Source organism: the organism of the source record quoted next, unplaced genomic scaffold, assembly GCF_019419815.1.
Source record: "Pyrus x bretschneideri cultivar Hongxiangsu unplaced genomic scaffold, Pyrus_bretschneideri_v1 Contig59, whole genome shotgun sequence".
Classification (NCBI taxonomy): domain Eukaryota; kingdom Viridiplantae; phylum Streptophyta; class Magnoliopsida; order Rosales; family Rosaceae; genus Pyrus; species Pyrus x bretschneideri.
The window spans coordinates 1,284,462-1,300,206 of record NW_025999797.1 but is presented as its reverse complement, the minus strand read 5'-3'; the positions used below and the strand labels follow the sequence as shown (position 1 = coordinate 1,300,206).

Sequence of the window (15,745 nt, the reverse complement as noted above, 5' to 3'; positions counted from 1 at the left end):
AAAAGAGATTTTGGAATTGGATAATATTAAAAACGAATTTTAATTAAAAATAAATATGATAAAAGAAAAGAGTCTTAAATACCAATTTAGAAAAGCACTAGGGTTTCACAATCACCTAGCAATGCTATGAATTTTTACCAATTACTTATGACCTACACATGCCACTTTGAAGGTTAGGTTTTCCTAATATATATTCTACTTGGAATCTCCAACATAAAACGTATATCTAACATGCAATCCGTCCGGACGTTCAGATCAAATCTGAACATGAAAAACTCATTATGCTTTATGAAAACCCTTTGAAAAACCATGCAACCCTTAATACCTAGTGTTCATCTTAAGTGAAATTACAATTATTAATCACAAGAAGCTAGTGTCAATTTCAGGGAATCTTCCGACTAAAATTGCATCAAATTACTTTTCTAATTATCCTAATGATAGCCAAGCATTAAGACAATTAGATAGTTTAAAACAGTGATCAATAATTCAAAGCATGCACACAATCAATCATAAGCAATTAAATAAAAATTACATATTCATGCTAAGTCTCAAGGCTTCGCCCTAGCAAAACGGATTAGTTACGCATAATCATAATCAAAATCATAGAAAATATTATTAGAATGAATAAGAATGAACACTGTGAGATCCCACATCGCCCAGGGGTGATCCTTATATGTATATCCCATCCTTACCTAGCACGAGGCCTTTTGGGAGTTCACTGGCTTCGGGTTCCATGGGAACTCCGCAGTAAAGCGAGTAGTGCGCGAGAGCATTCCCAGGATGGGTGACCCATCGGGAAGTTCTCGTGTGAGTTCCCAAAAACAAAACCGTGAGGGCGTGGTGGGGGCCCAAAGCGGATAATATCGTGCTACGGTGGTGGAGCGGGCCCGGGAAGTGGTGCGCCCCGGGCTGGGATGTGACAATTTGGTATCAGAGCCTAACCCTGGTCGCGAGTGTGCCGACGAGGACGTCGGGCCCCTAAGGGGGGTGGATTGTGAGATCCCACATCGCCCAGGGGTGATCCTTATATGTATATCCCATCCCTACCTAGCACGAGGCCTTTTGGGAGCTCACTGGCTTCGGGTTCCATGGGAACTCCGAAGTTAAGCGAGTAGTGCGCGAGAGCATTCCCAGGATGGGTGACCCATCGGGAAGTTCTCATGTGAGTTCCCAAAAACAAAACCGTGAGGGCGTGGTGGGGGCCCAAAGCGGACAATATCGTGCTACGGTGGTGGAGTGGGCCCGGGAAGTGGTGCGCCCCGGGCCGGGATGTGACAAAAACACCTTGAAGTAGAAAATCTAAAAGCCTTTGAAAACCCTAGAAAGTTCTTCGTCTCCCAAATTGCACAAAAGAAAACGTGCCTAACCCGAGCACCGGCCAAACCTTTTAAAATGCCCATCCTAGTCGCACAATCCTAAGAGTAAAATAAAAATAGACTTTTGTTCCAACTAGGAAATTAAATAATAATAAAGTATCTTAGAAAATAAAGTCCTAATTAAGATAGGAGAATCTGCCAAGTACTTGTTCAACCACATTTTAGCCTTAAATATTCTTCAAATCCTACCCATGATAGCTTGTTTTGAAGATCAGGACGTTTTGAACAGATATACAGAAGGCCACGAACCCATCCGATGTCATCTTGGGCTCTAAAAATACAATTCAAGTCCAAAACGTCACTATTGCTACACCGCACATCGTTCTTTTATTTTATCGCCAGAAAATAACTGCTTGGTAGAAAATTTGATATTTTGACACGATCAAGCCAAGTGATTCATGAACATCCTCCAATTGGAATTATTCCAAAATACATCCTCCAATTGGAATTATTCCAAAATTCAACCATTTGGTCATGTTTTGCTCCAAAGGAAGTTGTAAGTCCTTTATTGAAAATACAATTTAAAATATCAAAATTCTTCCAAATATTAACCAAAATATACTAAGAATAAGATTAAATATATAATAAAAAATCTACTCATCAAGTATCAAATTCGTCATCCACGAAATTTGAACCTAAGATCTCTCAATTCAAAGTGAAGAGGAACACCATCAGACTGTAGTACTGAATGACCCTATATGTCAGTTTTATTTATTTATTTGTTTAACGAATACAAACGACGCCGTCCTACTTAAGGGGTCTTCCTTTTTCCATGTCTAACACGAAGTTATTAGGCTTTGGGTTTTCAGAAAACTGAACTGCCATGCACAATGCTTGCACAGCAGCAGCAAAAAACAGGGGTTCATTTCCGACGAGAGTAGGGGCGGATACTCACTCTTAGGCTTCATTTTTAGTGAGGGACGGGGAGGTCGCTCCTCCTTGCGCCTATGTAGCTTCGTCCTTGACCACTGCAAGTGGTCTAGTGGAAATAAGGTAGAATTCCAAGTAAGATATATTTGTGGACTTGGGTTTGAGGCAAGAAGCTGGGAAAAAACGGGTGATTCTTTGGTTGAAAACTTTGGAATGATGTGTGCTATTTGATGTGGGCTAGGAGTGAACCTGAAATGCCTTTAGTCTTTTCATACCCCATTGAGAATTAGTTTACCTTTCGGAGTGTGGGATATCTCAAACCTTTGGCAAAAAAAAAAAAAAAAGGAAAAAAAAATGAAGGATATACTTCTCAATATACACCAAGCAAAAAATATGCATTTTAGCATATAGTATTCACTAGCTAGGCTGCCCGTGCATTGCTGCGGTGCTGTATTGTTGTATACCTTTGTTCTGTAGAATGGGTGGAGAATCTATCTATTTTCTTCATATAATGAAAAATCTTCTGGGACAACAAAGGACATAGATATTAGGTTTTTAAATTGACTTTATTCTTCACATTTCTATTATAATGCAGCAGGAAAGAAATTGTAAAACTTTGTAAACTTAAGAGGTTGTCGAGAAAAGTAAACATTATTCTGTAGGAATCAATACGATTGGATATGTAATAGTTGAATAAATAGTGAGGAAGGCAAAATGACGCGATATGCACCATAGTTTGAAGTTCATCGGTTGAGAACGAGTTACAATAGTGGTCCATGCATAGATATTTTCTAGGGTCAAACTGTCAACAAACAATTGTTTCATTAGTAAATGCGTATTGGCTGAAGTTGGGCTCAAAATAATAAGAATAGTTTGTTGATGATGATAAAAGAGAGACTAACGTATAGGACCTTTAGTGTTTGACCGAAAAGAATGTAATGAGTTTATCCATTGGATAAATATGAAGCCATTCAACATATTTCATTGAAAAATTATCACAGTTTAAAGGCATTACTCTAAACATGCTTTGCAAGTAATGAAAACCTGACCAAGTTGATATCAATCACAGATCCAAATGAATGTTAAATAATGAAGCAAAACACTTAAAACGAATATGGTTTAACAGGTTTAAAAATTGTGTACTAAACCTAATCATGAAGGAAACTGTGAAAAAAAAATGAAAAAAATAGGTAAAAACGAAGGAAAAGCAGAAAAAAAAGAAGAGGTGAATACATTTGTTTTCCATGTGAGGTTTTTGGGTCGATGGAATTTTTGTGTACAGGACAATGGGATCGATTAAATTTTGGTTCTTGTGTTTTAAGACCAATCCCACCTCAAAAAATAAGAGTAAATTTGTATTGATACCACTAATGATAAAATTGGATAAGTTATATACGTGCATGGTTATAGAGTTATGGGCTGACCTGGTTCATGAAGAAAAATAAGAAAAACTTAAATATTGACAGAAAAGATGAAGTTTTTTTTATGCTATAAGTAACCATATCAGTATCTATTGAATAAAGGGTTTTTTTTTTCTTTTTTCAGAAATGCAAAAGGAAAAATTGTTGAAAAAGAAATTAAAAGTTGAGAGTGATTAATGTTATACCTTGAAGAGGGCGAATAGACGCAATTCTTTCAGATTGATTCTAATTTGGCTATAGGCAACTGAAACAAATCAAATTGTAAACATTTTGCACCGAGGATTGGATATGGAGAGACACAAATACTGTTTCCAATGAATAAAAGTGAGTGCAAATATAATCATTTCATATACAATACGGTAGGGAAAACGACGGTCTACATATTGGGATCTGATGATCATATATTAAGAACAATATATAATGGTGATTAATACAAAATTGTTGCTGCTAGTGGTTAAGATTGAAACAGAGAGGTAAAACATACTGATGCTAAATTTGATTTTAAAGGTTGGTAACAATCATGGAACGATGCTGGATATGATTATAGCCCGTGACAAAGTTACTTTTATAATCATTTACCAGCTAAGATTGCATTCGTGGTATAGTTAAAGACTTTATACGTTTTTAGAGTCAATTAAGTTCGGTTCCAATGCGTATAGAACGAAAATAAAATGTTGGGGTTAACATTGAACAATTTAAAGATTAAATTGGTTAGAATAGTTTAAAACCAAAGATATCGCTCGAGAATAGATTGGGCGATCAGATTATCCAACAAAAGATTATAAACTGAGAACAATGAGTTGCACAAAAGTGAAAGAGAAGTGGATAAAAACGAAAACAAATATAAAAAAAAAGGCAGGCATCAACAAAAGTAACAGAAAACTAAAAACGCAAAATACTTGATACATTGAAGACTAAATGTCTAAACGGATTATATACCTTAAATAAACACCGGTGCTTCTTGAAAGTGAAGAAGAATGAAATCAGTCAACGATATCAACCAACTGATTACAGAGACAAAATCTGCAGGATCACAAAAAGAGAATTTAAATGTAGAATTTATCTGTAAATCAAAAACTCAAAAAAGAAAAACAATGAATAAAAAAATTGAGGTACATCAAGAAAAGAATCCTTACCAAGCTCAAATCCCTAATGTCTAATCTAAATTAGAGAACACTAGCCTAGAAGACAAAGTACTACACATTTCTTAGGAAATTACTTTGTGGTGGAGGCTATATATATAAGTGATAATTTCAGTAACCTGTTGCTGAACCTCCGTTTATCAAAACATAATAAAGTAAAGCACATAGAAAAAGCATCGTTAAATCTTCCTAACTATAAAGTACTTGAACATTTTTTTACTCACACCAGGGACATCACAAAGTAAAGTAACTAATAGCCCAACTAATTGGTTAATGTCCTGTAAACCTTCCACTTGTTGTTTATATGAGATATGGTTGCAACAAAAATAAATATAGTTAAAATAAATTCAACCAATATGGCATGGAAACCATGGAATTGATCATATGAACCAAGTCAATTGACCGAAAAACACAACACAAAACGCATCAAACCACCAAGAAACAAAACAAATTGATGTCCAAAGTCTAGGGTAAACAACACACACAGAGACTTAAAAATTAATAGAAAAAAACAGTGACAATTAATCAAAAATACACCCAAAGAGTTGGCTGAAATGAGATACAGATTATGCAAGCATTCATAAAGTAACATGAATAAATAGAGGACAAATTAACAACTCACCCCATTGAAATCAATCGAACACCATAATCTTCAACTATATTATGCAAGCATTCATAAAATAACATGAATAAACAAAGGACAAATTAACAACTCACCCCATTGAAATCAATCGAACACTGTAATCTTCAACTAACAAAACAAAGGGTGAAAATTTAGAAAAAGCAAACATGCAAGAATAAAAAATAAGTAAAACCAAACACCAAATCAATACAAACCCCAAATTTATTTTATTTTATTTTCCTCCAATCAAACACCAAAATCCAATTGGATTTGGCCCCAAATGAGCTCTAATTTCTCACCATCCCAAGTATACTCAAAGAATCCACCTCCATCCATTACTTAAAAATTAGAAAATTTAAAAAAAAAAACATAAAAAAAAGAAAAAATAAAGAAAATGAAAAGTGTACCTCATGCCGCTGCTCTTGAAAAGGCAGAAAAATTAGATCACCCTAAATACCAAGCAAATATATAAGCAATTCAATAATCACCAAAGAGAAATCCACCATGCATGAAACAAAGAAATTAAACAAAAAAATACGGAAAAAAGAAAAGGGTACCTCATACTTCAGTTCCAGTCCTGGAGAGCCAATTTTGGGATTTTTTTTTTTTTTTTTTTTTATAGAGAAAGTGGAATTAGATAGAGTGGAACGAGAAAGAGACCCCAGTTGCCCAGATTTTTCTTTCCCTTCCAGATGACCAACGCGTACAGAAACCCCAAGAGAGCACCATAACTAGCACACAAATAAGATGTAGGATGGTATCTTTCTCCAGTTGGTGGGAGCTTTAACATGATGCAGTGTGCAATCAAAGTAAAGGACCAATTGACAGGGAGAGGTTCGAAACGAAGCAAAATGTTGTGAGAGAGAGAGAAAGAAACACGGAAGAAAAGGTGGAGAAGAAGTGAAGGCAGCGATGAAAGACGCGTAACCAACAGGGGAAAAACGACTTTCCACTGCAAAAAAAGAGGAAACAGAATGGCAAGCAAAGAGAAACTGAGGGCAAATCCGTCCGCACACTATAGATCAATAGTAACCCAAAACTGGATTTTAGTATATGTAACTAGATAGTAATGCATGCGCGTTGTTACGGGATTACAAATTGACTTTCTAGCAATGTATAAACTTGGGTTAGCATCGGTGTAACATTGACCGATCTAACAAAATTACCATAACAAAGAAAATAATTTTATTTGCTGTAGAAAAATTATTGTTTTGATACCTTACAAAGGTAATTTGTTCAAAAAGTTGAAAGCAAGCGGTTTTCAATCTTGAAATTCCACAGCATCCTTTGACAAATAGCGATCATCATCGGATAGAACTATTGTACCACCTAGAGGAGAGAAAAACCGATAAGTTACTAACATATTCTCATACAAAAAAGAAACACACTTGAAATTGATCAATGACTTGGAATGAGCTACTTTCATATAAATGTTTAAAACCCAAATGCTATCAAACCAACTCCAAGTTTGAGAAAGTAGTGGAAAATCGAATTATCAAAATAAGAAGATTTAAACTAAATTAAACATTGTTCTCAACATTATTAGACTTGTAACAAAAAGAAGTAATCGTACGAAAAAGTTTATTGTGAGACTTGCTCTTAGTTGTTCATTTGGATTATTAACGACTGTGAATAATCTTGTGAGACAAAAGAAAAAAAATGAGATTAAAAAAGCAGGAAAAAAGATATATCAAATTTGTAATTACATGAAAGATAAACTAAATTAAACATTATTCTCAAGATTATTACACTTGTAACAAAAATATGGAATAGTAACCTGAGAAGAAAAATTTTATCGTGAGTCTTGCTCTTAGGTATTCACCAGACTTACTCCTAGCTCGAGCTGTTTCTAAAAAAGGAAAAATTTACATTATTTTGCACTAAATTGCATCGTAAGAATATGCACGATAACTTCAAAATTGAGTTTTGGAGAAAGAGAGGTGAAGTCACCTTGTAACCAGAGACCAAATCCATTTTTTTCCTGATTACCCAAGTGTCAATCCAACTTGGGAATCCTATAATCAAATACCCAAATAAAGTTCAATCGAACTTCAGCATGAAATATTAATTAGAAAAGCACTGAAATGGAAGCAAAAAGGATTGAAACTTGGTGATGTGTACAGTTTCAACATCTGCTTGTGAAAAAACATATGGATGTGACATGTCGTATGGTAATCTTAGCTTTTCCAAAGTGACATCAGCCGTTGACCATCAGGTAGGTAAAATCCATACGATATCTTACAAACCATGATATAAATTATTGCATCAAACTTGTATCCTAAAAGAAAATTCATACTTCTATATGAACCCAATGTATGATTTTTGCATATACCTTGATGGATTTATTCTCTGGATGAGTTTCTTGTACTCATCATCCATGTTAAATAAAAAGCTCATTCTAACTCTTGCAGTAAGTCACAAAAAAATGCAAAATAAAATTAGCCAAAAGGTCGGTGAGGATAAATAAGAATCAATCGGAGAGATGACTAACCATTCTAACCAGAGTGCTTGAAGACGGTGGTGACATTATCTATGTCAGTAGGTCTTTCCAGCTTTCGCCAGATCATGCATATCAAAGAAACGAAAAAGGAGAAAATCATCCAAATATGTAAGACTTTCAGCTTACATGCATCCCAAATTAAGGTTCCAACATCACTATAATTACGGAAATTCAGCTTCCAACATCCCATAAATAATTAAACGAAAATAAAAATAAAAAGAGAGGGAGGAATAATGCATACCAAGGAAAAGAAAAAGCTGGAACAGATCAAGGTGTTAGAGGATTGAAGTGAATTGGGATCTGGTGTTCTTTTTTTCCTTGAAATTTCAGTAATTTGTGAGCATCATCCATTTGTATTTATAGTAATTACCTGCACAAACCTCAATCACCATACAATCTATCACCATTGACATATAGTTCATACAAAATGGGACATTGTGACCTCTCTTTGGCTAGCAACAGTTTTCCAAAGCGAAATCAACTATTACTATTGTTAATTATCAGTCTGTTTAGCCAATTCATTGAATTCACATCACCAAAAATTTCAGAATTCATTGAATTCACTACAATTGGGAGAAGTACAAAAACAAAGGCAATGGCAGAAATTATCACCATAAGAATTCCACTACGAAAAATCTAGAGATCAAAATCCTTGTTAACAGAATTTAATCACATTAAAAGACATACACTCCCGGTTATAAAAACAAAGTTTCCTAAGCAAATTAAACGTAGAAGAAGGGGGAAAAAATTAATTACCCACGAAATACAGGGAACAATTCTATATTTATAGGAATTAAATCACACATAAATAAAATAAAACTAAAACATGGCAACTGAAAACCCCAACAATGAAAAAAAGGAATCCATCACTGTTCTAAACGGGAAATTAAAATTGAAGAGAATCCAACACAAAAAAACCAACAAATTCAAGAACTTCCACACACAAATTCCAAAAATAAATTAAACGAAAAAAAAAAAAATTAAGAGAGAGAGGGAGGAGTAATTCATACCAAGGAAGACAAAACAGAGTTACGTATTAATATATTAAAATTAAGAGAGAGAGGGAGGAGTAATTCATTGGTTGTGGGATAATAGTGGTGGTGGTTGCCCTAGGGCTTTCTTTGTGTAATTTATTTTCTTATAAAGAAACAATATTAGTAGGTGTTCCTTTACAAGTTTTTATTTCCTACCTTCTCCTTCGTTTCTCCTGCACCCTCCATCAAAATAACGAGGATGATGCTATTAATACATCTTTTTTTACCTTCCACATATTCCTTGTTAATTCATGATCTTTGATCATCTTTAATTCATTTGATCTGACGATCGAAAATTAAGAATGATGCCTAAAAAAAAATGTGGATAACACCGCCCAATAATAATTCTTCAAAGTCAAAATAGTTCTAAAGTATTTGATTAAAAAATAAAAAAAATTCTAGAGGTTGACAAATCTAAAATTTGAGTTTATCCTAACAATGTATTATTGACTATAGCATGACCCTTTTATCCTCCAACAAGTTTTATGTGCCCTTTATTCCCACTCGGAAGTAGTAGGTGGTATAATTAAAAAAATGGGCATATGTTCCTTGAGTAGCCACCTCTTACGATCATTTGGCTACTCAATAACCACTTGACCCCTATTCAATTGTATTCTCAATTAGCCACCACAAAAGAAACAACTTTGTGGACACTAATATATGTATCACATAAGAATCGCATGTAAAGCGTTTCTCTAATACCACCAACTAATCATGAGGAAGCCGTGTTTTCTTTACATTGCTTATGCTCTTAAAATTATTATTTGGTTTTTGCCTCCAATGCTAATTATCAAAATTTACTTTCAACATCCAAATAAATCCTCAATTTGGCAGCATATGCTTCAAGCAATTTCTTATTCGCACACCAAAAACACAACATGTAGCCGTCAATTTATATTGTATATGTTCAAGTTGGATCGATAATTGCAAACAATAGTCTTCTCAATAAATTTTTAAGTTTGAACTTATGCGGTAAGGAGAAAATGATTTTCAAGTCTTACCAACCATCATATTCGTTGTAAATTTTATTTAAACGAGTATTATAATTGAAATTAACACGTTGGGCTGTAAATTTTTATTTGAAGGGCATGGGTAGAATGAGGTAATAATATTCACACCAACCACATATCATGTGAAGTTGAGATGAAACATCAATCTAGTCAAGAAAAGACACATTTTAAACCCAAACTGCCAAGAAGAAAGACGTGTTCTCCTTTGGCTATTGACCCAATGGGTCAAATTCTACGTGTTAGTTAACGAAATTGGAATTGCACACGAAAGCGTTTATGAACCTCAGTTACTCGTTCTTGAATTTTCAAAGTCAAGAAGAAGAAGGGAAGAGGAACACCAAGTTTCCTGGAAAATCTGCAATTTTTCTAGGAAAATATAATCTCAACTATTCAAGTCAATCAAAAAATTTCTGTACAGTTTTATCCACCCACTCGTGGCGCCAATCAGGACCAGACTGTTAAAATCATCTGCTTCTGCCCTACTCTAAATTTACAGTCACTAAAAAGAATCAACGAATACTGTGGTATCTCACAATCTTCAACTCCTCCTCCTCTGTTTTTTTACCTCCGTCGCCTACTCTGCCGCAGAAAATTACCCGATTCTTGAATCACATAATTGTTACCCAATCTTCAGAGAACGACCAATTGGGTTTCTCCTCCGTCGCCAATTGCCGCAACCGATCAGCCGCCGGAACGAAACTCTTTCTCGACGACCAATCGAACTCGGAGTCCAAATTTTTCCCAGACGAATCCACAAATTGTGGAGAAATTTCTGTACTCGCCACCGAAACCCAATCCGGAAAATCGAATGGGCCTCTCGGAGACGCCGACAGCTGCGCCTTCTCCTCCGACGGAACAGTGTGATCGTCGCCGGAAACAAACGCGTGCTCAAGAAGCATCTCAGCCGTCCATCTCTGTCTTGGATCCTTCACAAAACACTTGGAAACAAAATCTTTGCCGTCTTCACTCAACTCCTCTGGGATTTGCGGCAACTCGTCGCCCCCAATCCTCATCAGAAGCTTGAACATGTTCACGCCGGGGTTGTGATCCCACACCGGTTTCCCGCTCGCCATCTCCGCCACCAAACACCCGAGAGCCCAGACGTCGGAGCAGGACTCGTATTCATTGTCGTTAACAGATTCCGGCGCCATGTACAGTGGCGTTCCCCTTACTTCGACCTTGTTATCCGATTCCCCTGCTTCTTCGCCAGCCCGAAGTCGGCAATTTTCGCCGCGCCGTCGCCGAAAACCAGGACATTCTGAAGCTTCAAGTCGCAGTGGACGAACCCTTTTGCGTGGATGAATTCAAGGCCTCTGAGCACTGACTTTGTGTGGCGTTGAACATCAAATTCCGGCAAGCGTCCGCCGTTTCTTTGGAGCTCGTCCGCCAGAGTACCGCCGCTGGCGTACTCCAGAACCAAGTTGTAGAATTTCTCGCCGTTCTCGACGGAGTGATCGGCGCCGAAGCAGCGGATGATTTGTGGGCAGGAGCCGATTTGGTCGAGGACTTGCTTCTCGTTCTTGAGCGAATCAGAGTAGCCGGATTCAGACGCCTTCACGGCCACCAGCAGCGGAAGATAAGAAGATGGGCTGGTGGGTTTTGCTGTGTAGATGGTGGCGAAGCTTCCCCGGCCGATTTCTTTACCGCGAATCCACTCCATGGATATAGGGTTTAATCAGAGAAAGGTTTTTCCACTTGAGAGTTTTGGGTTTGCTTTCGAAAGAAGAAAGAAGAAAGAGGAGAGCGAACACAACAACTCTGAACTAAGCAGCACCTGCATCTGTGGTATTTATAATTGGAACCCTTTTAGGTTATTTATTTATTATTTTTATTTAAATTTTTATAAAATATTTGGGAGTGTGGCTTGGCATTGATATCTTTAAAGCACGTGATAGGCAAGGATTTTTTTTGGCCCAACGACTGGTTTCCGATCGTGCACTCGTATTCAAACGTGTTTTTATGGAAAGATTTTTACTCGCATACACGCCACACGCCACACGCGGCTAGATTTATATTTCGATGCCTACATAACTTAATTGTTACGGGAGACTAACTTTTACATTTTTTTTTTTTGTCTGTTGGTTTTATGTTATATTCAGTTTTTTGACGCTTTCTTGATTGTTTGATCTAAATGTTAAAAAAAATAAAAAGGAGTGCAAGAGAGGAACGAGAGTGCGAAAGTTATTATCCTACTATTACTTGCGAAGTCATTACCCTCCTAATACTTGGGCGAAAAGCTATTGCTAGGGCAAAGTAATTTACTGCCAATGCAATTGCGATATGTTACTTGGGCTGGTTGATTGCTCAATGGGTGACACCAGCCATTTTCCGAGAAGTGGGGAGTAATTTTTTAAGTGTTGTTATCTTTTAATTATATGCATTAAAAAGTCATTAACTTCAAAGAAGGGATGCTAATAAATTCTGTAGAATTGTACATGATTGGAGAGTAGTGGCCAGAGAGGGGACAGGTGAAGGAAATGACAGAATAAAAAGATCACTAAATCTTAATTAGACTGATTGATTAGTGTTAAACTCGATTACGCATACACAACATTATTTCCGAATCTCAAACTATTACATGTACAAGCTTTAAAACCTTGATTACCCTTAATTAAGATCAAATTAAAATAATTGACTGGTGTTAAACATCCATCGTCCACATGCATAATCCTGTTTTAATATAGATTTGTTTTGTTAAATAATCGGTGATCATGAGATTTTTTTTGTTAGGCCGGCATAATTCAGTTATTAAGAAATAGTTCATGAGCTGTTTTATATTTGAAAAGAAATTGCTTTCCCATCTCTCTCCCTTTCCTTCTCTCTCTCGTTGTTGGAGAAGGTAGGGGAACCTAGCTTGTTGTTACTTGAAGAAAAAGAAACGCATTTAACTAATTTATCACCTGTTTTATTTGATTTACTATTCTTATTTGGATGTGCAATGGCAACGTAGCTTTTCTCTCCCTCTCTCTTTCTCAGTAAGATAAAGAAAATTGTGCTTGTTACTCCACAAATCTGCTGATACAACGGCATTTTTTACTTAATTCTTACCTTCTTTAGTTTGAGGACTGTTCGGACTTCATCCAGAATGTCCTTTTTACTTTTTGTACTTTTTTTAATACTCTAATAAAATAACTATCATTGCATGCAGTCTAATATCTTAATGGATATGATGTTTGGTTTCTACTCATATGTCTCGAGTTCGAAACTCCTCATCACTTGAATCATTGTAATAGTTTCCAATCCCCTCCTCTCCTTAATAATAATACAATCAAAACACAAATACAACTATGGTTTCACTCGAAGAAAAAAGCGAAAGAAAAAGAAAAGAAAGATAAAACTCGATGAAGGCGTGTCTCGTGTGCACATAGCAAACAACCCGCAATTTTGAAAGCCATGTCTTAACTTTTATTAACTAGAATATAAGCAAGGAACATACTTTGCAAGAGCATGTGTGAACAGCTCACGGAATATGGGCCACTATTATTATTCCAAAATCCCAAATCTCGTATGCTCTCTATTGGATGTGAAAAATTAAGGGACCGACACAATTTGTTTGCATCTATCTTTCTCACCAGCCACCACTGCTGGATCGACCCTTCTCCATAAACTTTGGTTCAAAGGAATTATGTCATATGTCACACTTAATTAAGTAGGTAGGTTAGTTACAAAAAGCATGTTTCAAATGTGCTTTGATTTGGAAGAACATTAAACAAACTGAAGGTGTGAAAATTATAAAGCTTTGCGTAAAACTAAATACTAAATCTCACTACCACGACAACTGCAATAGAATCACAAAATCCTCCATATCTTTTGAGTAATGTGAGATGATAGCTTAATTTGAGCTACTTGTCTCTAAATTCTTCTTCTTTATTGATTCCAAGAAAAATGGTTTATGTTGTACAAGGAAAAAGGAAAAGGTTACATCGTTTCTACCGTATTTTGGACTAGGACAAATATAATTATCATATTTACAAATCACATTGTTAATTGTATCTTTTAAGATGAAACTTGTTTATGTGACATTATTTATACGAGTCTCTTTTTTAATTTAATACATGAATAGACTAAACGAAAAAAAATATTACATATGTTGTGTACATCACACGACATACTATAGCGTGGTCTATTAAATGGATAGTACAATTTACACACTCGTTTTTACTTCCTCCATTCTTCTTAATTTTCTGTCATTGATATTCTTCAATTAATTTTGTTGGAACCCCCAGTCCCACATCGGACAGAGGGAGAAGAGAAGAGTGCTTTAAATAGAAATACCCCTCTCTAACTAACATTGAGGCCTTTTGTGATAAAACCCCACACCTGAGGATTGTGTAGGTGGTTAAGTGGGGACAGTATTGGTGTTGTTGGAGTGGGCCCTCGGCCCGTCGACCTGAAAATTTCTACATGGTATCAGAGTCAGGAGGCGGGCCCGTACTGCCACGTGATTGGGTGGGTCCCCGTTGGCCCCGCGTGATTGTCCACGTAGGCCAAAGATGCCACGTGTTTGGGTGGGTCCCCATTGGCCTCACGTGATTGGGTGAGTCCCGACATGGCTCCACGTGGTTGCCGATGTGTGGAAATTCACGTGTGACCCATAAGTGGGGTCTCACGTGCGGGGGAGTGTTGGAACCCCCAGTCCCACATCGGACAGAGGGAGAAGAGAAGAGTGCTTTAAATAGAAATACCCCTCTCTAACTAACATCGAGGCCTTTTGTGATAAAACCCTACACCTGAGGATTGTGCAGGTGGTTAAGTGGGAACTAACATCGAGGCCTTTTGTGATAAAACCCCACACCTGAGGATTGTGCAGGTGGTTAAGTGGGGACAGTATCGGTGTTGTTGGAGTGGGCCCTCGGCCCGTCGACCTGAAAATTAAGAAGAGCGTGTGAGAAGTAAAAATAGGTGCGTGATGACACTATCCTACCTAATTAACTCAAATTATAAAACATAATATTGTTAACTGTTAAACCTTAAGCCGAGATGATGACATTATAAGTTAATTTAATTCGAAACGCTGTATTAGCATCTCATGCGACATATTGGTATACCAAATACACCCAAAACCTTTTCCGTATGGTCTCATTTTAAATATATAAAAGTAGCTATGCCCAAACTTCCAAGTCCAGAAAAAAGAAAAAAGAAAAGTAAAAATCAAAGAAGACATTGTTTCCCTGAAACAAGGAACAAAGATAGACCGCTACACATGGCAGTTTGCAAGTGCCCTTCAATAAATGGACAAAGCCATAACTGCTGAATCCTTGCCAATCTGCCAAGAGGCAAAAGCAACAACCACAATCCAGTGGGCAGCCAAAAACCGAAAGCAGTAATGCTTACATGTAACTTTGGTCGCAACAGAGAGATCGAGAGAGCGGTGCCACAGCCAATGCATGCAATGCAAGATGCAACTGCAAGCTCTCGTTTTCAAGTTTGCAGACTTTAACATCCGCAAGTGGGCACGTTTCTCACATAAAAAATATTATCAGTATCCTTCTGTTGGGTATTATTGCACTTTTAGCCTTGGAAGTTTGGAACCAACCGTATAAAAATATCATCATTTTACTTTAGGGTTTTTCTTTTTTCTTTCCCATTTTTTTTTATTTTGGTGGTGAAACTTGTGAGTTACTAATTATTATAGGGTAATGCTAAGGAGATTAAATTTGTAAATATAATTTGCAAACTAAATGATGTGTCACCAATAGGAATGAATACGTTTATCAACGCTTAAGTAATAAACCAATTATCAACTTCTATGTCCTTTAGTTTCTAAACT

The 15,745-nt window shown here is 36.5% G+C and overlaps 1 protein-coding gene across 1 annotated transcript; it reads right to left on the bottom strand.

Moving 5' to 3' along the window:
- Positions 1-10,336: 10,336 nt before the first annotated feature.
- LOC103935136 (mitogen-activated protein kinase kinase kinase 20-like) lies at positions 10,337-11,753 on the bottom strand. Its single transcript, XM_009344894.3, is given in 2 exon segments — positions 10,337-11,164; positions 11,167-11,753. Coding segments are annotated over 2 exon segments (1,050 nt in total). The 5' UTR covers positions 11,636-11,753; the 3' UTR covers positions 10,337-10,583.
- Positions 11,754-15,745: the final 3,992 nt, after the last annotated feature.